This window comes from Equus przewalskii, chromosome 1, assembly GCF_037783145.1.
Source record: "Equus przewalskii isolate Varuska chromosome 1, EquPr2, whole genome shotgun sequence".
In the NCBI taxonomy this organism is placed as follows: Eukaryota; Metazoa; Chordata; class Mammalia; order Perissodactyla; family Equidae; genus Equus; species Equus przewalskii.
Genome location: NC_091831.1, coordinates 115,915,578 through 115,940,549, shown reverse-complemented (window position 1 = coordinate 115,940,549; position 24,972 = coordinate 115,915,578). Strand labels below are relative to the sequence as shown.

General features: G+C 48.3%; 1 protein-coding gene across 2 annotated transcripts in view; it reads left to right on the top strand.

The window, feature by feature from the left end:
• Positions 1–24,699, top strand: part of TBC1D2B (TBC1 domain family member 2B) — an 84,802-nt gene extending 60,103 nt beyond the window's left edge. The window contains exons 8-13 of one of the 2 annotated variants that reach the window (XM_070573167.1): positions 630–823; positions 4,094–4,588; positions 7,581–7,698; positions 15,473–15,658; positions 16,776–16,897; positions 21,002–24,699. In XM_070573167.1, the coding sequence (XP_070429268.1) occupies positions 630–823; positions 4,094–4,588; positions 7,581–7,698; positions 15,473–15,658; positions 16,776–16,897; positions 21,002–21,197 (1,311 nt within the window). In that variant the 3' untranslated portion in view covers positions 21,198–24,699. The remainder of the gene's footprint in view (positions 1–629; positions 824–4,093; positions 4,589–7,580; positions 7,699–15,472; positions 15,659–16,775; positions 16,898–21,001) is intronic. The other variant, XM_070573173.1, reaches the window with a different exon arrangement.
• Positions 24,700–24,972: the final 273 nt, after the last annotated feature.

The window sequence follows — 24,972 nt, the reverse complement described above, 5'->3', positions numbered from 1 at the left end:
TGAGAGTCCGATGTGATTGTGGCTGGAAAGGACTTTGCAAAGTGTACAGACATCACAAACATTACAGTTATAATCCAATGAAATTCAGTGATGCTTGTGTCAACAGCTGTTATTTACCTAATATACCTTTTGAACATTCCTCAAAGCATCTTCTCAAACCTTGTTCTTGCATATTTTCCAGGAGTGTATTTGGTTTGTCTGATAAGGTGGCAGATGGGAATTAGTCCTAGGTCACAGGATCCTAAAAAAGTGTTGATATAGCATGGGGTGGCTGCTCATGGCCCATGTGCCAAGTGGCACTTAGCTTGACCTCAGTAACTGGCATGTAGCCTGGTTTCTGCTGCTCACCTCAACCCTGTCCAGAACTGATGCATGTGATGGCATCCAGAGGTCTTATTACTGGTACCTCTTCTGTGCCAGAACCCCTAAAAGGAAGAGGGGGGCTCACGGCAGGCCATTTTAAACATGACCAGTGGCCTATAGCATAAAGTCATCTCTTGTCTTTGATATAGTCTCTGGCTCACTTCCTAGTAGTTTTGGGCTTGTCATTCATTGATTGCTTGAGGTACCTAAAGATTGCTTTTCCTGTGTCTCTGTCTGGATGGAGGTAACCACCACATTCTCTGCAGTATTCTAGCCTGGAAGCCAAGCTCTGTCAGATAGAAAGCAAATACTTGATATTGCTCCAAGAAATGAAGACACCAGTTTGCTCAGAAGAACAGGGGCCTGCTCGGGATGTCATAGCCCAGTTGCTGGAGGATGCTCTGCAGGTTGAGAGCCCAGAGCAGCCGGAACAAGCATTCATTAAACCTCATCTTGTCAGGTAAAGGTGCTAGCAACTGTTGGGGCTATTGCGACCCATTTCTGAAGTCCCCTCTTTCAGCAGCAGTAGTCATTCACAAAGAACTTGACACAACTGCATGTGTCTCATTTGATGCTCATGACAGGTACTGTCCAGTCATTAGAACAGATAATCTCATCATTCTTGCTGTAATGAGTGATGGAGCTAGGATTCAGCCCAGGTCTTTTGATTCCAAGACCCTTCTCCCATGTACCATGCCAAGGTAGACGATAGCCTTAGTTCCCATCCTGCAGCCAGAGGAGCCAGTCTTCCAAGGAGTGTTCCAAGTAGTAGGAACCATTTCCTGAAACACAGCCGCACCCACAGGTAGTTCAGAAACAAAGGGGGTCCCGAGGTGGGGAATGGCCTTCTTTGTAAGGGAAAAACTCTTGAGTAGCCTGATTCAATGGTCCAGAACTCAGTAAGGGTCTGATACGAGCTGTGGACACACTTGCCTGCAGAATGCACTCGGACACACACACACAGTATTGCATATATTTTTCAGAAAATCAGTCTGGAAGCCTATGATGGATCTTGGATTAAGAATCTTCGTGTCCTAGTTTCTGAAAAATAAGATCATGAAATATTGGAGTGAGGAGAAACCGGCCACTTCACTCAGTCCAGTCTCCTCTGCTTCCACCCCCTTGCCACCAGGGCCTGCTGCCCAGGTCTAGGCCCTCCTTGCTTCAGTTTGACACGATCCTTCTGTTTTCTGAGCATACAGCACTGGCCTTCATCAGTTCAGATGACAGTGGAAAATATGCTCAGAACGTGACCCATACCATTGTTACAAAACTCTTATTGAGGTCTGTGTGCCAGACTTGCACATGAGGAAGCTGGGGTCAGGAAGGTGATGTAACAGCCTGTGAGTGGCAAGGATGGGACCTCAGCCTGGGCAGGCAGATTCCCAGGCTCAGGAGCAGCATCTCCAGGCTGCATACCTCTGCTTTGTTCACAGTGGTGGTGGTGGTAAGCTGTGAGGGCATTCCAGCAAGCTGCTCTGAAGGCACCACATTGTCTTCCTTTGTGGATTTTGGACTCTTACCATTCATGTTGTATGTTTCAAACTTTAGCTATAAGTAGAACAATGACTGTGCATATTGATTTATTTTTAACTCCTTTTTTTTTTTTTTTTTTTTTTTGCTGAGGAAGATTGGCCCTGAGCTAACATCTGTTGCCAGTCTTCCTCTATTTTGTATGTGGGTTGCTGCCATAACATGGCCACTGACGAGTGTTGTAGGTCCGCGCCTGGGAACCAAACCTGGGCTGCCAAAGCAGAGGGCGCTGAACTTAACCAATAAGCCATGGGGCCAGCCCCTATTTTTAACTTTTTATTATGGAAAATTTGAAACACACAAAGAGTAGGCAGAATCAACCCCCACCCATATGCAACTGATACCCAGCTTCAGCAATTACTAATGTTCTGCCAATCTTGTCTTGTCTTATTTCCCCTCACCCAAGTTTTCTTTTTCTGGAATATTTTAAAGCAAGTGCCCGACATCATGTCGCTTCACCTTTAAACACTACAATATGTATTTCTGATGACACTTTTTAATATACTAATCCCACCATATTCATATCTTTCTGCAACTTATTTCTTTGAACATTATTTTCTGAAATTATCCAGGTTGATAAATGTAACTCCTGAGCATTTTTTTACCTGCCTCACACAGCTTCATCGTATGAGTATGCCACCACATCTTTTTTCCTTCCTCTCATGGTGGACATTTAGGATCGTTTCATTTTTTCTGTTACAAACCTTGCTGCAATGAACATCATGTCCGTGTGTCCATGTGAGAGAGTTTTGGGTACAGACTGGGAGTGGAATTCCTGACCTACAGGGAATGCCTGTCTTGAACTCTGCTAGCTGCAGTTTCTGAAGTGCTTGTACAAGTTTATGTACTCAGCAGCAATGCGTGAAAGGCTTTTGTATTAGTTACCTATGGCTGCCATAACAAATTATCACAAAATTTGTGGCTGAAGACAATACTTGTTTACTATCTTACAGTTCTGTAGGTCAGCAGTCCAACACGGGTCTAACTGGATGCAAATGAAGGTATCAGCAGGGCTGTGTTCCTTTGTGGAAGATCTAGGGGACAGTTTGTGTCCTTGCTCATTCAGGTTGTCAAACAGTTCCTTATGGTTGTAGGACTAAGTTTCCATGTCCTTGCTGGCTCTCGGCTGTGGCCATTCCCAGCTTCTAGAGGCCACCTGCATTCCTTGGCTTATGACCCCTTTCTGCCGTCTTCAAAGCCAGCAAGAGCAGGTCCAGTCCCTATCTCGTTTCACATTTCTCCTATCTCTTCTTTCATTGTTGCATCTCTCTGGCTGACTCTTCTGCCTTCCTCTTCCACTTTTAAAGGCTCCTGTGATTACATTGGGTCTACCCAGAAAGCCCAAGAGCATCTCCCCGTTTTGTGTGCTGTAACTGTAATTCCATCTGTGATGCCCCTTCTGCCGTGTCCCATAGCATAGTCACAGGTTCCAGGGTTAGGGCAAGGACATCTTTGGGGCCATTGTTCTCCTACCACAGCCTTAATTCTTCTTTATTCATAATATCTTACGGATATTTTCCCACTTGTCTTTTCACCTTTTAAAATGATATTTTTGAAACATAAAAGTTATACATATGTTGGGGCTGGCCCCGTGGCCGAGTGGTTAAGTTCGCGCGCTCCGCTGCAGGCGGCCCAGTGTTTCGTTAGTTCGAATCCTGGGCGCGGACATGGCACTGCTCATCAGACCACACTGAGGCAGCGTCCCACATGCCACAACTAGAAGAACCCACAACGAAGAATACACAACTATGTACCGGGGGGCTTTGGGGAGAAAAAGGAAAAAATAAAATCTTTTAAAAAAAAAAACAAAAAACAAAAAAAAAGTTATACATATGTATAATATATAAACATACATACACACATACATTTATATAGCCAGATTTTTGAGCCTTGTTTTTGCAGTATTATTTATATTTTCTTCACTGCTTTTCACATTTAGAGCTTTAAGCCATCTAGAATTGATTTTTCTTTTCCGCATATCATCAAGAAGAAAGCTGAATTAAATTTTTTTCCATGTAACTCGCCAGTTCTCCTCTCCCTGTGTGTCAGGAAATTTATCATCTCACTGGATTGAATGCCTGGTCATATGTCAAAGTGCCACTTATACATGGGTTGATTTCTAGGTTCTCTTTTCTGTTTTGTTGATCTTTTTGCCAAGATCACATCATTTAATTTTTCCCTTTGTTTTTCTCAACAGTGAGTATGATATTTATGGGTTTAGGACTGTCCCAGAGGATGACGAAGAAGAGAAATTGGTTGCCAAAGTCCGAGCTTTGGACCTGAAGACTCTCTACCTCACAGAAAACCAGGAGGTTTCCACTGGGGTCAAGTGGGAAAACTATTTTGCTAGCACAATGAACAGGGAGATGATGTGCTCTCCAGAATTGAAGAACCTGATTCGTGCAGGCATTCCACATGAGCACCGTTCCAAGGTGTGGAAGTGGTGTGTGGACCTTCACACCAAGAAGTTCAAGGACAGCACTGAGCCAGGTTACTTCCAGACCTTGCTTCAGAAGGCTCTGGAGAAGCAGAACCCAGCCTCCAAGCAGATTGAGCTGGACCTGCTGCGGACTCTCCCCAACAACAAACATTACTCGTGCCCCACCTCAGAAGGCATACAGAAGTTACGCAATGTCCTGCTTGCCTTCTCCTGGCGGAATCCAGATATCGGCTACTGCCAAGGTCTAAACAGGTGTGCGCTCAACCCACAGAATATGCCTCTTTGCCATTAAGATAACTTGTAGGCACCAGGCACTGCCTGACAGCTCCCTTCCCTTCTAGTCAAGAAAAGCCAATATTTTAAGGGAAAGAAGTAGTTGCAATGAGCTAGTTTTGATTGTGCAATATCCCTAATTCTAGAATAACTGAGAGAAACAAACATGCTTTCAGAAAGTATTAAGAATACCAAAGTTAAAAACAACTAAGGGTTTTTTTTGCTGAAGAAGATTGTCCCTGAGCTAATATCTGTGCCTGTCTTCCTTTATTTTGTATGTGGGGTGCTGCCACAGCATGGCTGATGAGTAGTGTAGGTCCACACCTGGGATCCGAACTTGTGAACCCCAGGCCACTGAAGTGGAGTGCACCGAACTTAACAACTGTGCCACCAGGCCAGCCCCAAGGTTTCTCATTTTTTATTCCTTCTTGTGCTCATCACACTCCGGTTTTGATCAGAATTTTAATTTCATGACATGAGTGAAAACTGGTAGCCTCTGTTCGTCTATACAGGATTGTTGTGAATCAAGAACTTGCCCCAAACAATTCTTCAACTGGTTGAAACTTAGCTCTTGAAGAGCCCAAACTCGTTTTCTTTTGGATTAGAGTCTTTCTACAGGTCTTGCATATGTCCCTGCTTCCACAGGCAGAGGACACTGAAAAGCTTCTCACCTTTTCGTGGTGAGTGAGGCTCCTCATTCTGAGCTGAGCTGGGCCAGGATGAGACCCTGGGAGGTCCTGAGGTCTGCTCTCCATGAAGCTGCTCCCTGTCACTGGACTTTGAGTGCTGGTGGCTTTTTACCTCTTGTCTGCTGCTCTAAGCGGGATCCATTATCTGCTGCTTTTGCTCACTGCTGTCCTTGCGCTTGTCCATTTATATTCCTCTCTGTGTAGTGAAAGTCAGTAACCAAGCTTGTTAGAAATTTGGATAAGGTACAAATGGAGAAGTTCAGTCTGCGTTCTTTAGGAATTCTCCTGTAAGTCAAATGCGTGAGTTGAGTTTTGAATGCTGACATTTATTCTGGCTGCTTATGGGCCTTTTTAATCCTCATCGTGCCAGATACTGACCTCCAGATAAGGGTATCTATTTGCATCTGAAATGAGAGTATTGCAGGAAGAAAGGTTTTTAAACTGGAATGTTACCTGGTTAAGACCTGAAACCAAATAGTTTCCAGGAACTCACTGCCCCTGTGGTGATGAGGACAGGGTGGCCTCCTTGTGCCCTGAAAGTAAAAGGAACTTCAGCTGCTCCTCAGTGGTCTCCATTTAAAAAAAACCTGTAGGGGGCAGCCTGGTGGCGTGGTAGTTGGGTTCATGCACTCAACTAGGTGGCCCATGGTTTGTGGGTTTGGATCCTGGGCGCAGATCTACGCACTACTCATCAGGGCGTGCTGTGGCGGCATCCTACATACAAAATAGAGGAAGAGTGGCATAGATGTTATGCCACTATGTGTGGGGAAGACATTCTTCCCCAGGCAAAAAGAGGAAGATTAGCAACAGATGTTAGCTCAGGGCCAATTTTCCTCACCAAAAAAAGAAAGAAAGAAAGAAAGAAAAGCCTGTAAATAGAATACTCCTAATATAAAACAGTCTTGTTCTCTATCTAAAAATTCCTGAAAGATGAAAACCTCTGAAACCCAAGGGATTCTGGCGAGGACTTGAGCATGCCTGTTTGGGAGTACAGTAACACCCCATTTATCTGGCATAGTCATGGAATCAGTTCTTTCACACAGAAGTACAACTTCAGAAATTGAAGCTTTCTCTGTGTACCTCAACCCCCATCACCATTAGGGCCTCTAAATTTTAATCATCTTATTGGATTTTTTTCTTCAAAATATTTGTACCTACCTTCTGAGAACCCAGAACTTTACCAGAATAACTTCAGCCTTTTCTAAGTGATTCAGGCCTGTCATCTTGAACATCAGCTAATTTAGAGTGATGTCCTCAAATGCTCTGCTGATTTAGGCTCTTTGCCCCTTTTCCTGGCATCCTCAGATGCTGTGGATTTGGTTTCTGTGCTTGCATGTCCTGGTTTTCTCTCCTTACCCATCTCTGCACGTTGTCGCCTTTCTACTCTCCGTCCCATTCATGCCTACCTGAGGCACCCCCTTCCCATCCATCTCAAGTCTTTTTAGTTTTTTTTAACCTTTTAATTTGAGATGAGTTCATTATAATTTTATCTAAGGAAGCGAAAAAACAAATTCTGAGAATGGCTTTAGGGTTTTCCCATAAGTAATGCACAGAAGCTTCATGTCATGAGCAGAGGTTCTTAGCTCTCAGACACGTGGAGAGGAGTTTTTCTCTGCTCTCTGTCTTTCCATCCTTCGGCTCTGAGTGCCTGCGCAGAGCCAAACCTGGGATGACTGCATAAGTACTCTTGATGACTGACATTGGAAAAGCTCTACCCAGGTTTCCTTATGAATAACATGTGGTTAGACATATGGTCTCCTTTTCCCACCATGTGCATGCTGTGGACACAGTTCCTTTAGAAAGCCCTACAGAGTGGCTCATTTGTCTGAAGCCCCATTTCAAGCAGAATGGTACCGGGAAAGTTGTTTTTAAACCATCATATGTTCTTTGTCTCTTACACTCACTCATCTCTGGGTTTTTTGTGCATAAAAGGCTTAGTTGGAACTTCTTGAACAATGAACTTGAAGAATTAGCTGCATTAGCAAAAATCTTATAATGAAAACATCTTTTTTAAATGAGGCTGGTTGATCATTGGGAAACAATTTCATTATCTTTAAACAAAAACCAAATGAAGTGTGGGGTGTAGCTTTGCTTCTCAAACTTTGGGAAGCACCTTGCTTGCCAAGGAACACTTGCTTATTTTCCTTCACTGGAGAAGTAGATGTAGCCGTGGTTGTGAGGGAGAAAATGGCACATTGCACGTGTCTCCATGGAGACGGGCTGCACTGTCTGTGTCTGGGCGCAGGGCACTGGTGCTCACCTTCTTCTCCATTTGCTTGTAGATTGGTGGCAGTGGCCCTCCTGTACCTGGAACAAGAAGATGCTTTCTGGTGTCTAGTTACCATAGTGGAAGTTTTCATGCCTCGAGACTATTACACAAAGACTCTTTTAGGATCTCAGGTACTTCTAAAAATATTGTCCTTCAGTCAGCAGCTTGTAGAATTAGAGCTGAAATGTGACCTGAATTAAGCCTTGGCTCGGGGAGGCTCCATGTGCATGGCTTCAGCGACTGACCCCTGAAGAAGGTGCGCTGCAAGGCGGGGCATGCCTTGGAGACTGAGCCGGGCTGTTAGTGAGCAAGTGAGCGATGGGTCGGGTTCCCTCAGCGCGCTGGAAGCCAGCAGGTTGATTGTGAGAAATAGGCCAGCCCTGCAAACCTGCTGTTTAGGTGCCTGCTCAGCACTCTCTCCCCTGGGCACAGCCTACCTGGCCAGCTAAGCCGCAATTCAGGGGTGCTTGGGGAGCCTGATGTGTTAGCTTAGGCTCTCCAAGAAGCAGAGGCCAAGGCAGGAGTAGATGTGCCGGAGATTTCTGAGGGTAAACACCTGTGAAGGACCAAGAGGAGGGACCGGGCAAGGCCAGGAGAACCCCCAGACCAGGGGAAGGAAGGGGGCTTGGGTGGGAAGGGTCTCAGGGTACCATGTGGTTCTGAGAAAGATTTGGCTAGGCCAGTGGGGAGTCCTCAAGCCAAGGTCACCTGTTAAAGGCGCACACGTCTCATAGGAATGAGCTACGTTAGTGCCCCTGCAGTGCTCACTCAGTGGCTGGGAGGAGCCAGTGGGCAGAAAGCTTCTGCAGACGAATCCAGTGATGGATCCAGAGGGGCTGTGCTGGGGCCATCAGTCACCTCCTGCAGCAGGAGACCTGAGCGGTGCAGTTCATGCCTGCCACACCTGAAGTCTGAAGCCAGGGGACAGGGTCGGATGACATGGACTGGGAGAGCCCAGAGTTTCTGTCTCTGCTTGGGACAGTCCTGGCTCGGGACCAGACCCTTGACCCTTAAAGCCCAGGGCGTTTCCTCCCTAGGCTGGGCTGGGGCTGCTGCTGTCACTGGCTTCTCTGATGGGCTTTCCCCACTTTCCCACTGGCAACCCTTCTCATGTCTGAGCTTCAGTTAGGTCCTGCCCAAGAACCTTTCTCTCTCTTGACAACGGCAGTGCCTGTCTGTGCTCCATTGTGTCCTCTTCTTCAAGCTTATGCCAGTGCGTAGCCAGCCTGCTCCCAGAGCCACTCCCCGCTCCCGCCCGCCCCCCCCCTTGCTCTGCTCCAGATCACAGAGCTCCGCCCACAGGCCCTCTCCCAGCTCCTGACTCGGCCCACGGAGGCACTGGCAGGAGACTGGAGGATGGCAGAAAGGGAGCTGAGGGTAGTTCTCTCCCTCTTCATCAGGGGCACTGCCTCTCAGTGGCTTTATCTCCTCCATGGCGCCAGCTTGTCTGGCAGGTCCTCTCTGGTCCAGCCTGGAGGTGGCTTCCTGCCTTTGCTTCAGGGCCACCTCATCTTTGGCTGTTTGGCTTCTCAGCTTTTCTGTCACCAATGTGACCATCTCCCTGGGTGGCTTCTTTTGCTTGGTCGGGCCCTGACTGAGTTTCATGTTATTTGTGCATTTCTGCCTTTGGGAGGGGCCCTCATTATTGCCTTCTGTCACCACCTCTCTAGGTCCCCAGGCCAGAAACGCATCAGCCTGGATTTCTCATTCCTCTCCCTCTCTGTCCCCATAGTTACACTTCTGATCACTGCCACCTGCTGGCGGCTCTCATGTCTGTTCCCCATCTGTCCCCTTACACTGGTAGGTTGCCATCCCCTCTCCTACACCATTGCAGCTGCCTCCTCCCCTTTCTTCCTGCCTTCACTCACTGGCCTCCCCAGTTCCCCCATCCATCTCATTCACAGATTCAGCCATGTCCCCTGCTGCTGGGCTCCCAGGGCTTCTCAAGGCCTTCACAGTAAAGCCCAGGGCCCTCCGTCCACACTCCGACGCTGCCTGCCCCCTGGGCTGCAGGAAGCACAGTGTGATAGAACACTTGCTCTCTGGCCCTGCCCTGTCGTGCTCTGTATTTTTGATATGTAACACTTGCTCTACCTAGAACACCATCGCCCTGCTTGCCTCCTAGAAAGCTCCTGCTCAGCCTTAGCTCATAGACCACTTCCTCTGTGACACTTTCCTGGCTTCCCAAGGCCAACTTCAGGGCTCCACTTCTGTTGCCGCTGCTCTGGCACAGGCCTCGGTGATGGCCATTATCTTACTGGATTATCCTTGTGTGCTGGCTTGTCTTCCAGCTAGTCAGCGGTGCCTTGAGGGCTGTGGCCTTGTCTTTCATTTTAGTTTCCCTAGCCCTCAGCACAGCAAGTATCTGAACTTACACGAGCCCTTTGACCAGGGAAAGAGAGCTGGCATTTAGGGAGCCTGAGCCCCATGCCAGCAGCTGTGCACCTGCACAAAGCCATATGAGTAGGGGCATCATTATCCCCATTTCACTTGGGAGAAAACTGGGGATCATGGACACTAAGCAACTTGCCTGAGGTACCACCACTGAGGGCCTGAGCTGGGGTGTGGACTCAGACCTCTGTAGCTCTGGGCCCAAGTTCCCCCTCTGCCCCCTGCCTCTAGAACACCACAGAAGGATGATGGGAGTAGGCTGAGCTCTGGCCATCCTGGGGAGTGGACTTTCCTCACCTGCGTCCCTGTCCCAGCTTCATGGATGTTGACAGATCCCAGGAAAAGCTCATCTGGTCTCTCTGTGATCACTTCACTTTGCTAATTAACCTAGAGATTATTTTTTGTCAAAATAGTGTATAAACTAAGAAATGAAGAGCAGTGAGAAGAGGCAGCAGTCATAGTTGAGTGTGAATAGAGAGGTCGGTAAAGAAAGTTTTATGTATTCCCAGACAACTGGAAGCTAATAGCTGTGAAGAATCAAATTAAAAATCTCAGGTAACTCAGTATTTCAGAATAAGAAAAATAAAGCATTGATCTTTCTTAATTCCCTTGAGGTATGTTGAGCACACTGGTGAGGAGCTTGGGCTGAGGGCCACACGGCTGGGTCAGAAGCCAGGCCCTCCCTCCTGTGAGCTGCGAAGCTTTGCCACATCACTTAAAATCTCTGTGCCTCAGTTTCCCCATCTTTAAGATGAGCACTGTTCTCTTTTCATATAGAGATTGAATTCAGCTGATGCATTAATAGTTTAGTGTAATGTTTAGAACATTGTAAAAAGTCAGTGAAATTATTAATATTATTGTTATAGGCAGAAGGGAAGACCTATTTAAAGTATGTGGATTTAAGATAAAATCTGCATCATGTTGTCACATGACCATAAATGTAAACTCTAAGGAGACTTTTTTTCCCCCTGACTTCAGGGCTCCAGACCTATTTAAAGTATGTGGATTTAAGATAAAATCTGCATCATGTTGTCACATAACCATAAATATAAACTCCAAGGAGATTTTTTCCCCCTGACTATAAAAGTAATAAATGCTCACGAAAGAGAAGTTAGGTAATATAGAAATATGTTAAGAAGAAAATGAAAATCACCTGTTATCCTACCAGCTAGAGAATACAGTTAGCATTTTGATATATTTCCTTTTTGCTTTTTTTCCCCCCAATACATTTAGGTATCCAAATTGAGGGCATGATGCATTCTGGCTGGTTCACATGACAGCATGAGCATTTTCCCATGTCTTTATATTCTTTTTAACCATCGTATTTGGTGACTATAATATTCCATCAGGTGAATGCATATAAGTGTATTTAGCCGTTTTATGATTAATGTTGTGTAAGGCTACTCTTAAAATGTGTGCAGTGCTTTTTGCAAATCCCACCTCCTTCCAGAACCGAGTGCTCGAGCCCCTTGCCCCTTCCTGCTGCGGTCCAGATGCCTGGCAGCTTTTCCATCCGTTCCATCAGTTGAATGCACATTGTGCGCTAGGACCTTCCTAGACGCTGAGAACACAGAGACTAATGATACAGTCTTTCCATGTCCTCCTGAGCTCAGAGGCAGAGGGGGGCAGAACAGAGGCCCAAGTAAGCATTCCCTGGCAGCCTGCTCCATGCCCACCCCCTGCCAAGCACTGGGTGGCTTCAAGAACAAGGCACCATCTGCCACGTAACTGGGAGGAGAGGTGTGGGCACTTTAATGCCAACTTACTGGTCCCTTCCTCTCAGGTGTCTTCAGCCCAGACCCTCCAGGCAGAATGAATCACGTTGCCATCACTTGGTCCTGTGGTCAGCTGTCCAACTCCTTTACCAGTTTACAGCCCCTTAAAGGCAGCACCTGGTCCCTATTGTCTTTTATCCTCAGCACTGGCCAGTGCCAGGCATGAAGTGTGTGCAAATACATAGTCATCCTTTGAATGTTGAGGAATGGAATAACACCAGCAGAAAAGAAGTACCGTCACTAGTGAGTGATGCTGACCCTGCCAGTGAGGGGAGCAGGGCTTCCAGAGAGACTGACTGAAGAGGATGTGCACGTGTGGTTTGTCATCCTAGCTACTTTGTGTGTACCCCGGGATGGATTTGCATCTTGCCTTTGTCCACCTGTCAGAATTGTACAGGGGCGGGGAATGGATGTGGAGGAGAAGGTGAGAGGCTGATAGTTTTTACACACCATGGGATAATGGTTTTATAATGTCTTATAAACTTGGTTTTTTTATTTGTTAGGGTTTTTTTGGCCAAGGAGGATTGACCCTGAGCTAACATCTGTGCCAATCTTCCTCTCTTTTGTATGTGGGTCACCTCAGCATGGCCATTGATGAGTGGTGTAGGTCCTTGCCTGGGAACCAAACCCGGGCTGCTGAAGCAGAAAGCACCAAACTTAACCACTAGGCCACAGGGCCAGCCCCCCCCCCACCCTTTTGTTTGCTTTTTAAGTCTTCTAAGAAAAATTAATTGTAATTCATTTCAGCCAATTTGGGACTTTGAAATTTTGTCTCTTATTCTAGCCAGAAAGCAAACAGGTCAAAAATGTACGTTTCCAACCATGGTTCCTGTATTTTGTTGTCCTTATGCACCATAGAGTGACTTTACAACTTTTTAGAATTTTTTGTAAAAAACAATGTTTTTAGTTTGTTGCTTTGCCTTTTAAAATTTTCAACTTCAACCAGTAATGCTTACTTGAACCTATGTAACATGCTTTTTTGAAAAACATTTTTGACTGTCAAGACTTCTATATTAAAAACAAACAAACCCAATCTTCCAAAAACGAAAAATAATTGAGGTTTTTAAAGTTTTGGATTGTCCTAAAAAAGAACATTTAAAAATGTCATTTTAACATTTTTCTTTTTTTTTTTAAAGATTGGCACCTGCGCTAACATCTCTTGCCAATCTTTTTTCTTCTTCTTCTTCTTCTCCCCAAAGCCCCCCAGTACACAGCTGTATATTCCACTTGTGAATGCCTCTGGTTGTGCTGTGTGGGACGCTGCCTCAACATGGCCTGACGAGCGGTGCCGTGTCGGTGCCCAGGATCCGAACCAGCGAAACCCTGGGCCGCCGAAGCAGAGCATGCGAACTTAACCACTGGGCCGGCCCCCATTTTAACATTTTTCTTGATTGTTTGTAGTTATTTTATTATTACAGTAATCCCAGGAATTGTTGCACCTTTTACCCTAACTTAGCTGATGTGCATTTCAAAGTTTTGCAGGTGTTTCTGGGATTTATTCCTAGGAGTAGACCTGCTGCAGGGTGTGAGTGTCTCCATATTTTCTGGGTGTTGCCAGATTGCTCTCCCAGAGGTTGTACCAGTTTACACTCCCATTAGCAGTGTACCAGAAGACTTCCTGAATAGCTCTTGGTCTTCACAGACCGTTCAGGGAACATTAATGAGGTCAACATACTTCACATGCAGTTGGGTCTTCATCACCATTCCCTTCTCTGCTGGATGACCTGGCTTTGCCCCTTATGAATTTGCAGCTTTCTCTCCTCAGCTGCTCTCTTTCTTCCTCGTGGTTTCACCACTCACCTCTGGTGACATCTCACTCCACCCAGGCCTCCCCTGGGGCCTCAGCCTGGGTCTCCGGTCCTGCAGGTTCCTGATAGAGGTGCCTCTTGGGCACTGGCATGTCCCAGTCTTCCTCAGCCCAGCCCTTGTTCCTGGGATCTGCCCTCTCCCTCCCCCAGGTGGGAAGTCTGCGCTGTCTGAGCCCCCTCTTTTCTTTACCTCTGATAGCAAGGGGGTTGTTAGGTCCTACAGACTTTACCTCCACATAGTTCTGATCCAAATGCTCCCCTCCTCCCCACCACCTTTCTTTGGTTCAGATTTTCATCACATCCGCCCTCAGCCACCATGGAGCCTTCATGGGGCCTCTGTCTCCAGCCTGGCTTCCCCTCCAGCTCAGCCCCCTGTTGCAGGTGGAGAGACGGATCCACAGTACAGATTCACTCAGATCACTCTCCTGCTGAAACGTGCTTCTCATTGCCTGCTGCACTTTTCACACATGGGTAGAGAAATTGGTTTAGTGGGTTGGCACTAGCTTTTTTTTTTTCATCAAATGAAGTTGAATACACGAAAATTAAAAGCAGCAAAGTGTGTCCTACTATGTGAGGTTAAGTATTGTTTGGTTTTTTTTTTTGGCAGAAGATTAGCCCTGAGCTAACTGCTGCCAATCCTCCTCTTTTTGCTGAGGAAGACTGGCCCTGAGCTTACATCCGTGCCCACCTTCCTCTACTTTATATGTGGGACACCTGCCACAGCATGGCGTGCCAAGCGGTGCCATCCACACCCGGGATCGGAACCAGCAAACCCTGGGCCGCCGAAGTAGAACATGTGAACTTAACTGCTGCGCCACCAGGCCGGCCCCTAAGTATTGTTTTATGAAACATGTATTTCTGTTTTATGCATACACACAGCGAGGTGCCGACTGAGTGATGGTTGACATATGTTTCCTTGTAGATCCCAGACAAAGGCTTGGGAAGCCCCTGGCATGTAGATGATGTCTCTCCTCAGTGTGATGTAGTGGCTTCTCCCAGGCTGTGCTGCCTCCTTCTGATCCCTTCTGCCTGGAAGCCTGTCCTCCTGCCCTTGATACTGTTTCTCCTCCAGGCTTGGCTGGGACCCATCCATGGGCTCTGTAATGCTCTATGAACACATCTTTACCAGAGCCCTGACCACAGCTATTATAAGAGTCCATATGTCTGGCATCCCCACTTTCTTTCAGCTCCTTGAGGTCAAGACTGAACCTGATTCAACCCTCTGCCCAGCACTGGCTCTGTGCCTGACACAGAGCATGGAGGGGTAATAGCCACCTGTTTTGATAGGTAGTTTACATAAGTCTCATGTAATCCTCACAACAGCCCTGTGAGAGACAGATCATGAACTGTTTTCCAGGTGAGGCACAGAGCTATCTAGAACATAATTTGCCCAAGGCCACCTAGCTAGTAAGTGGTAGAGCTGAGATTCAAACTCAGGTCCATCTGACTCGGGAGCCTGGGCTACCCTCACTGCCCTGCACAGCCCAGTAAATACTTGTTGAAAGGATGTGGTGATGTCACACTTCCTCTTTGGCCCAGGACTTGGGTTTGTCCTGGGCCCTGACCCTTTGCAGCAGTATCCTTGTCTTTACAAATGGATTAGCAAGGCTGACTCTGACTCTTCTACCAGCTCTTTGCAGCAGCCTGTTTTCACGGGGCACTTTGAGTGCAGGGGTGGGTTTCAGGCCATAGAACCCTCTCCCCCGTGCCCTGTGGACAGAGTGACAGTCAGTGGCCCCTTGTTGAGCACCTGCAGTGTGTGAGATCAGCTGCTTCTAGGACACAGAGTAATCTGCTCTGCGATGAGCCCAGCATGCGTTTAGAACAGCTGTGCTGTATGCATTGTGACGGGCCTGCACCCCTGAGCCCCAGATCGCTTGTTCGGTACTATGGCAGGCGTCATACACTTCTCCTTTTTGCTCTCTCTCCAGGTGGACCAGCGGGTGTTCAGAGACCTCATGAGTGAGAAGCTGCCACGACTGCACACCCACTTTGAACAGTACAAAGTTGACTACACGCTTATCACGTTCAACTGGTTTCTGGTGGTGTTTGTGGATAGCGTTGTCAGTGACATCCTCTTCAAAATATGGGACTCTTTCCTTTATGAGGGACCAAAGGTGAGTCTGCCCGCTGGATGACTGTGTGGGTAGTGGTGGCAGAGTGGGAGGCTCACCTGCGACGTGGGGATTACCACAGGGATGGAGGGATCCTGGCACCCTGTGCTGCTGGAGGCCGGTTGGGGGTCCAGGAAACAGCAGTTATTTGCTAGTTCATCAAAAACATTTAGTCTGTGCCAAGCCTGTACCAGGCACTGGGGCTTTGATGGTTTGCAGTCTGAGCCTCACCATCTGTCAAACAGATGGCAGTATTATCCCCATGGTATGGATGAGGAGGTAGAGGCCCAGAGCAGGCAAAGAGTCAGGAACAAACGCAGGAGGCCAACTTCAGAGCCTTATTGCCACAGGCCCCCACCCAGTCTCTTTTATGTTTTTAAAAAATCAGTTTGTGAGTATGTAACACATGATAAACTCAGATCAGGTAACTAAGGGCATGCAGTAGAAAAGAACGACCCCAGTCTGCTGTTGCTCATCTCAACTTACTATATATCCTTCTCAGGGTATTCTATGTCTGTCTAAAATATGTTGGAGATAGTTCCGTATCAGAGCATATGGATCTGGCTCTTTTTTTTTTCTTTTTTGTGAGGAAGACTGGTCCTGAGCTAACATCTGTTGCCAGTCTCTATGTTATGTGGGATGCTGCCACAGCATGGCCTGACAAACAGCGCTAGGTCTGTACCTGGGATCTGAATTCTTTCACCATATTCAAAAGTCAGTAATTCAGATCCTAGTTTCACTAGTTGAAATAAAAACTGCCTTTGGAGATGGAGGTTTTTAAGAGTTTCAGAATCCAAGGACCCTGGTTTTGATTTTATTTAAAAATTATTTTTAGTTCTGTAAACCTTAGTGACTAGAAATGTTAACTGAATATGGAAGGATCCCACAAAGGTTCTACGCCATAAGGGAAGTTTTGGGTTTGGCTTGTGAAAACCACCAGACAGTTAATTTTTCTGTAAGAAAGAGGCCTTGCCCCTGCCAGTGGACATGGCACCTCAGGTCAAATGTCTGCCCCAGGGCAGGACCCGTGCCTGCTGATCCCCGGGGAGGCCTGTGCGCCCAGAGCTGGTGCCTGGAGCCACAGTGCTTCTCTCCTTACAGGTTCTCATCCTTTCTACAGGTTATTTTCCGTTTTGCCCTGGCACTTTTTAAATACAAGGAAGAGGAGATCCTGAAATTGCAAGATTCAATGTCCATCTTCAAGTATCTCCGTTACTTCACTCGCACTATCCTTGATGCTAGGTGAGTCCCTGGGGGAATTCCCAGACGTCACAGAGAGCAGGAGTCCTGACCTCTGCTTCCTTGAGAACAGCCTGTCCTCACATCCTGAACGCAGCCTTGCCAGCTGTGCAGTGTGAGAGAAGTTTCCTTCCTGGGAAGGGGGAGGAAGGAAGCAGCAGGTGGCCTCCAGAAAATAGGGAGGAACTAGGGTAAAAGATGGATTTATCCCTTATCCAACCAACCTACATCCCAACAGCCAAAGCCACATTTTTATTTGTCTCATGAGCATTCACTGAGTATCAGTGATGTGGGAGGCCCTCTGCCAGGCGTTGAGGATGATAGATGAGGAACAGCCCCTGTCCTTGAAGAACTTGTGGGGGCATGTTATAGCATCATTTGATCAGTGCTGTGATGGAGGAAGCCCAGGCCAGGGACACGGCAAGTGCAGAAGAAAGGCTGTGTGAACTGGGCTGGGAAGGGGCACGAGGAGAGGGCATCCTGAGCAGAGGGAACTTCAGGACCAGCACACAGAGATGTGAGAGCACAGTGTGTCTGGCGAACTGTAGATGTGGTTCGGCCAAGGTGGGGCCAGCATGGCAGGCATGAAGGCCAGGCTGGAGCAGAGCTGGGCTGTTAAGGTAAGGCCTTTACAGACTGCCCAGGACTTTGTGCTTCATCCTAAGAACGTTGGGAAGTCACTGCAGGGTTAGGCAAGAGAGGGGCATGTCAGGTTGGAGCAGGACTAGCAGCTGGGAGACCGGGGGTCCAGATTGAGGAGAGTGGAGGAAGAATTTGACTTTGGAAGACCTCTGGCTTCCCCTGGGCAGCCAAGTATTTGGGATTTGTTTCACCCGTCCTCCCCCAGCCACGTGGTTCTTGCCTATTCTGGGCTACCCTTGTTGTTGATGTGTCCCATGGACCATAGCCGGTGGCTGCTCTGGCCCTGGCAGCTGAGACCCCATTCTCCAAGGGGATTTCTGTGGGCCTGCTGCTCACTCGGCAAGTGAGGATAGCCCCTCTCTCCGAACCATTGAGGTGGTGTTGAAATACACTGTTGCCGAAGGGTTGTGAGCTGCCTCTCCCTGCATAGGGATGGAGTCCTGCAACAGACTTGGGCACCCATGTGAAAACCATACAAGTCCTTTTGCTGAGAAGTATTTTGGGCTTATTAAAGTTTTTCAAACTTTTTTGACTACAACTCTTAATAAGAACAACATTTTATCTCCCAATCTAGGAGACACACGGTAGAGTGTATGTAGATAACTGAAACAAAAAAATTTGTTGAAATATTTGCACTTCTTGCTAAAGATCTGTGCTATACGCTCTGCTATTTTCATTAGGTTCCATATCACATATTTAACATGCTCCTCTTGCCTCACTAAATTGATTCCTCGATCCACTAATGAGTCACAACCTACTTGGAAAATGCCAGTTGCCAACCTGTTCAGCTCAGCTGACAGTGAGGGAAGGCCCAGCCAGGAGGAGCTGCAGCGCATCAGTGCTGTGGGAGTCGGGGCAGGAGAGCACCTAGGGCTGGAGAGATGGGGCTGAGGACCACGCCGAGGCTCCATGCCCTGTGATTCTAATGAGTGAGGCCTTGGGTACCAGGGAGGTGGACATTGGGAGCAGAAGGTGCTGGCTGAGGCCATACCTGGCTTCCTAGAAGTCACCACTATTTTTAGGACCTTTTACTTGGGAATTGGATGTTTAAGATATTTTCAGGCTTATTGATATATAAACAGTGACCTTAGTTTTGCCAAATGAAAAAGGGTATCTGAGAATGATGTTTGCCTGTGAAAGACTGATTCTGAGTGAGCCTTGAGTGTTCGTTAATCTCGCATTGGGTCAAGATGACATGAATGGCATTAAATGAACTTCAGTCCAATAAGTAATACATTTGGAGAGCATTTTGGTTCCAAAGGGCCATCCTGCTTGGCCCCTGATAGTCTTATGAAGATTGTCGGTGTTGCCAGGGTACAGGTACAGGGGCTGCTGGCCTGGCAGGCAGCCACCCAACCAACCGGCCCCTCTCTGGCCACCACAGGCAGAGCTGGGCTGCTCCCGCCCAGGCCGGTCCTGTGTGCTCCTGCGGTACCGCCTTCTCAGTGGCTCTTGGGGCAGTTTCCCCATCAGTTTGCTTTAAGAAGTCAAGGTCCACTGGACCAGGAGCTCCCAAATGCATTAATGAGCCAGGCTGGCTGCAGCAGGATCACCCAAGGGTTGTTAAAATTGCAGATGCCCCAGTATTTTAATAAGCTCCCTGGACCACTGGTTCCCAGGCACCCCAATTCTGTAGTACACTGATTGGCTCTACAGAAAAGGAGAGAATTCTGAGTCAGATGTGTTCCGGGCATGTTGGGTTAAACAAGATGAAACCAGTCTCTGAATCAGGACTTCTGGGAGCCTTTAACATGCCAAGCATTGTCTTCTAAACTTAGCTGACCACAGGGAACTTTCTCATCTCTTGACTGGAACTTCCAGGCCCGAGGCAGAGGTAGTGTATACATTCCTGGTGTCCCCCAGCCGGGGCTGAGAGGCCACAGTCAGTGACGACCAACTGAAGAAGGCAGTGAAAATAGTAATGTAATGTAGTACTTCCTGTGTTTGCAAAGATGGGGCTGGACACTCTAGGTTTCATGCGTGTGGAGCCTGTGACTCATAGCTTGGGAAAAAAGGGGTTGGTGCCCAGCCCCAGCCAGGATTTTGTTTCACAGAGACCCTCCTCCAGCCCCAGTCAGCCCAGCTGAGCAGGAGGCAGAACCTGATAAACCTGCACAGAGTGATATTCATGTTCAGGCCTCTCCTGTTGTCCCATGTTCTAGAACACACTCTGGGGAATGCAGCATTTACAGACATCCTTTCTGACCTTCTCCCTCTGTGCAGGAATCCTCTGGCTTGGACCCAGGCAAATCTAAGTAGTAGGTATTGTAAAATATAAAAGGGAGAAATGTGGGGCCGGACCCATGGCCTATTGGTTAAGTTCAGTGCACTCTGCTTCAGTGGCCCAAGTTTGGTTCCCAGGCATGGACCTACACTACTCGTCAGTGGCCATGCTGTGGCAGCATCTCATATACAAAACAGAGGAAGACTGGCACAGATGGTAGCTCCAGGTGAATCTTCCTCAGCAAAAAAAAAAAAAAGGGAGAAGTGCTAAAGGCCTGTATATTTTTACGTCATCTTAAAGTAGTTCAAGTGACTGACTAGTGGCAGGAGCATGTTTGTTTTCCGACAGATGGGGAGGAAATCCCTGGTGACAGTTCTGTTCCATCACAGCCTTTCCTGGGGTTTGTAAGTGCATTGGGTCTCTGGTTTCTAATGCTGGGAAGAGAGCATCTAGGGCCTGCAGAATCGAGGGGATGGGGGGCTCCTAGTGTTGGAGGAACCAGCTTCTGTTGTGGCCCGCCAGATGGCTATGGGTGACCTGATTACTGCTGAAAATCTATAGCCAGGCCTTGGGGCACTTTTTAGTTCTGTTTTTATTAAACTGCTAGCCAGTAGTTAGGGGTAAGTTACCAGGATTTTTTAAATGTTTATTGGAGATCAGTGCCTTGACGTGGGGATAGTGTGAAACCCACGAACCACACATTGCTCCTTAGGCTCGGTCTCAACCCTTGCTACACCGTGGACTGGGTCTGACAGTTATTGCCAGGTTTGCTCGGGCGTCCATTCTTTCCCCGTCAGTCGGTCCTGTGACAGTCTTCCTGGATACTCCCTGTGACAGGCCTCCTGCTGGTTCCAAGGACTCAGAGGCTCGCAGGCCCCTGAGATCACAGAGCAAGTGCCAAACGCTGTCCTAGTGCTCACGGGTGGTAACTCAAGTCAGCCCATGCCCTAGGAGGCAGGACTGCTATTATCCCAGAGTACTGATGAGGAATTGGAGGCCGGAAAGGGGAGTAACTTCACCCATCCCGCCTCACACAGTGCGCATGTGGTGGAGCTGGCCCTGCCCCTGTAGCCTCTACATAAGGACTGGCCTCTGGGTGACATCTCTACAGCAGGCCCTCAGCAGAGTATCCAAGGTCTACCTCTCTACGCCCCCCAGGCCTCTGGGCTGGGCTGAAGTGAGGGCTGTGCATGAGTACTCACCTGAGCCCCCCTGATGTGCTCTGTCCTGTGTCCTGCCAGGAAGCTGATCAGTATCTCCTTTGGAGACCTGAACCCATTCCCCCTGCGCCAGATCCGGAACCGGCGCACCTACCACTTGGAGAAGGTCCGGCTGGAGCTGACGGAGCTGGAGGCCATCCGGGAGGACTTCCTGCGTGAACGGGACACCAGCCCTGACAAGGGTGAGCTGGTCAGCGATGAAGAGGAGGACACCTGAGTGGCCCCCTGCCCCATCATGCTGCTCTTCTTGCCTTTACAACCAAAGTGTGCCAAAAGAGTGAACTGCAGAGATGTCTCTGCTCATTTCAAAGCCAGAATGTCACACCCATGGTCTCTGGAAATCTGCTGGGCAGACATCCAAGGCCACACTGCACTTTCTCATTTCCACTCGGGGTAGGGGTCTAATCTGTTTACAGCCATCAGCATGCCATGGCATTTGGTCACACATATCCCTGTCATGCTTTCTGACTGACGGTGCCTTACCAGGCTTGCAGTTTGCTGTTTTCAAGAGCCTGTTTACAGCCTGTCAGTCATGTTGGTGTCTTTGCCCCTAGAAACCCTTACATGGGCCGTCTCCCCATGTTGGATCTCCTGTATAGTGGGCAGTTGTGGGCATCTTTTGAATGGTGGCACTGTGAAGGATGTGCACTGCACTCAGACATTCCTAGGCCAGAGTGTGCTTCAGGCGGCAGGAGGTTGGTGTGAAAAAAGGGACTTCCTTAGGAAAGCAGGTACATCCCTTGTTCAGGAAAGACCTAAAGAAAGCCCACAAAACTTCTGCTGGTGGATTCCTGCTGCCAGCCATGCCCTGTTTCTGGAATAGCTTTTGCCCTTTCATGTGCAACCTTTCAAACAATGGCTCCCAACCTACTAGAGCGGGGCCTGGCTCTCCAGACACCCTGTGCTCGCTTCTTATCACCAGCTGGTGTTGGCAGATTGTCGGGCAGTTCTGCCCCCTGCCTGGCACGGCTCTGTGAGGTTCTCTGGAAAGCTCTTCTTTCCATCCGAGAGTTAACTTTTGGAATCATTCTCCATGTCTGGATGGAATGGGATTCCAAGGAAACTGTGGATCATCATCCTGCAAAGCAGGCCGACCCTCCGGCGGGCCTTGGTGGACGGGATGGAGGAAGCTTCTCTGGGGGTGCTTTGCAGGGCAGTGGTACAGCTCTTGAGTGACTGCTGTTGGGCAGCCGGAAACCATGGCTTCCTCAGGAAGAGGCAGTGCTCCCGGTGTCTCTTCCACCTGGCTGGGACGGCAGGAGGCTCGCTGCCAGTGCCAGGGGCTGGGAACTGCCTCTGCTGGGGCAGAGCTTGGGTGAGTCCTCCCAGACGGGTCCCCTCCCCACTGCCGCCCAGAAGCATCCCTGTTCTCGGCTGCTGCCCTCCCCTTCCCCAAGGCAAGTGTGGTCCTCACTTGGGGTCACCATCGCCTCCAGCAGGTCAGGGTGTCAGGTAGCTCTGAGGACTCCGAGCACCACCTCTCTGAAAGCCCTGAAAAGAGGCTTTGTGCAAGGAAGGTTATTTTTGCCTAATCATTATGTGGACCTTCCCTAATGTGTAGGTATGAGAGATGTTTTCTGGCATAGTATTATTCAAATATGAAAGGAATAATTTTAGGGGCCGGCCCCATGGCCAAGTGGTTAAGTTCGCACACTTCGCTTCGGTGGCCCAGGGTTTCACCGGTTTGGATCCTGGATGTGGACACTGTTCATCAGGCCATGCTGAGGCAGTGTCCCACATGGCACAACCAGAAGGACCCACAACTAAAATACACAAATATGTACTGGGGGGCTTTGGGGAGAAGAAAAAGAAGAAAAGAAGGAAAAAAAAGAATTTTAAATGGAATTCTTTGCACTACCTGGAAAAAATTGGAAATAATCCTTAGTTGATATCCTAGCTAAACACACTCAAACCAAGAATGGAAGTGGTATAATCTGAAGTGCTTTTTTCCTAAGTATGGTTTTTCTGTTCATTACTGTCAACCTTCTACATAGCTAGGATAGCATTTCAAGACTAGACTGAGCTCAGCTTTTCTGTCTTAAGTTGGTAAATTTGATTTTTCACTCTGTAGAGGGAGCTGGTCTCTATATTTAGCCAAAACCTTCTGTCTCTTTTCAGGTTATCAAAAATGTGTTTTATCACTGTTTTGTCTTTGGGAGTGGCTGTTTGAGGTCTGACTTCTTCAAGAAGTTGCCTTGTAAGCTAGGTTGCTCCAAGATGGGTATCACAGCCTCACTGCTAGTCACAGACCCCTGGCAAGACCACTGGGGCTGCTGGAGACCCCCTTCCAGTCCCCACCTCCCACGCGGGCTGTCGGCAGAGGATGAGCAGTCAGAATGCAGTTGGGACCCCATGGATCCACTCCAGCTTCCCTCAGATGTCAGTTTCCAAGTTGATTTCCCCCTGGAACTGCGAAGTCCTGAGGCTAAAATGCTGTCTTTAGGCATAGGCTTGTTTTGCCCTGAAAAGATGCATCTTAAAAGCACCCGAATTAGGTCCAGGTACCTGCCATTTGTGGCAAGCCCAGGCTTTCAGCCGTTCCCTGAGCGGCAGCCGTGTGTACTTCCAGGCAGTTGTTCTCAGTGGCTGGGCAGTGGGTGTGAGAGCAGAGAGATGGTGGAGGAAGTGAACTGGGAACGCTTTCTTGGAGGTCCTCCTCTCTGGAATAATGTGCTGGGTGTCCAGAAGGCAGAAGAGGGAATGCTTGGCTTGATTCCAGACTGGGGACAGGATGGAGCTAACTCTTTCCTCCACAACTGCAGGCTCTTGTCCCACTGTTTTGAGCCAACATTTCCCCTCTCCTTGTGCTGTTGAGGAAAGAGCTGCTCTGTGCTCTCCAGTGCCACCTCCACCTGCCCCTGTGGGGAGTGTGCTTCTGACAGGTACTGCCTCAACCCCCAGCGTGGGACCCCCACAGGATGGGCCCCAGGGGCTGAGGCTGCAGGCCGGGGGGCTGGGGCAGCCTCCAGCCTGCTTGCCCAAATGCACACACCATGGCCAAGAGGAGCTACCCTCATCACACCAGGTGGGAACTGCCAGCCTTCACATCGATGGGTTTTTGGTTTTTTATGGGTTGAACATCTGTTAATACTTTTGTATATTTTCACTACAGTTTATATTTTTATAGGCTATTTTTATCAAGGTTTTTCTAGATTATGTACATCTATTTTGTATAACAAGTTCTTTTGTGTCATGACTCCCTTGTGTGTATTTATGTAAATGTGAACCTCCTAAATTGCTCTTCATTCCTGTGCCATGTTTGACCTCCAGCCTTGCCCACTGCTGACTTTCACTTATGCTTGGGCCCACTTCTTACCCCAGGTAGCCTCAGGTGCTACTTGTAGTCATGCTGACAGCTGTCTAGCAGCAGCCAGGAGTGTTGATTGCTGGGAACAATTCTGGTTTCAACTACATTATATTGATATAGGAAGTATTCTAGGTAAATAGCCAGTCTGTTTTCTTTTTTTTTTTAACTAAATGTTTGTATTCTTGCACAAATCCTCACCCCTCGCTTTCTGCAGTGTTGTCTTCCTGTATATGTTCTGGGCAGCAGGGCCTGCCTGGGGCAGTCCTTGCAGGCGGGAGGCTGGGTGCTGGCCTTGGAGGACTCAGGAGGACACTGCCAAGTGACTCCTTTTATGTCACAACAGCTTCTATGCTCATCTTCAAGTTAAATTTGGGAATTATATTAAAAGGCAAAATAAACTAATTTGTATAAAGCTCTGGCTTGAAATGCAGTTATAGTCACTTGTGATGGGTTGGAGGGTGGGGCAGGGCCTGGGAGGCCCCAAGAGCTATGGCCGAGCTGCAGGTGAGGGCTGGGGTCACTGAGATGGGAGCAGCCCCCTAGCTGCAGGGTGGTAGGTACCCCTCTTTCCACCACTGTGACATGCCCTGCCTGAGTCATGGCTTGTTTGCCTCCTGCCTAGGCTGACAGCTCAGGCCCAGCTGCTGCTGGGGACCACCCCCATCATCGGAAAAACACTGGAGAA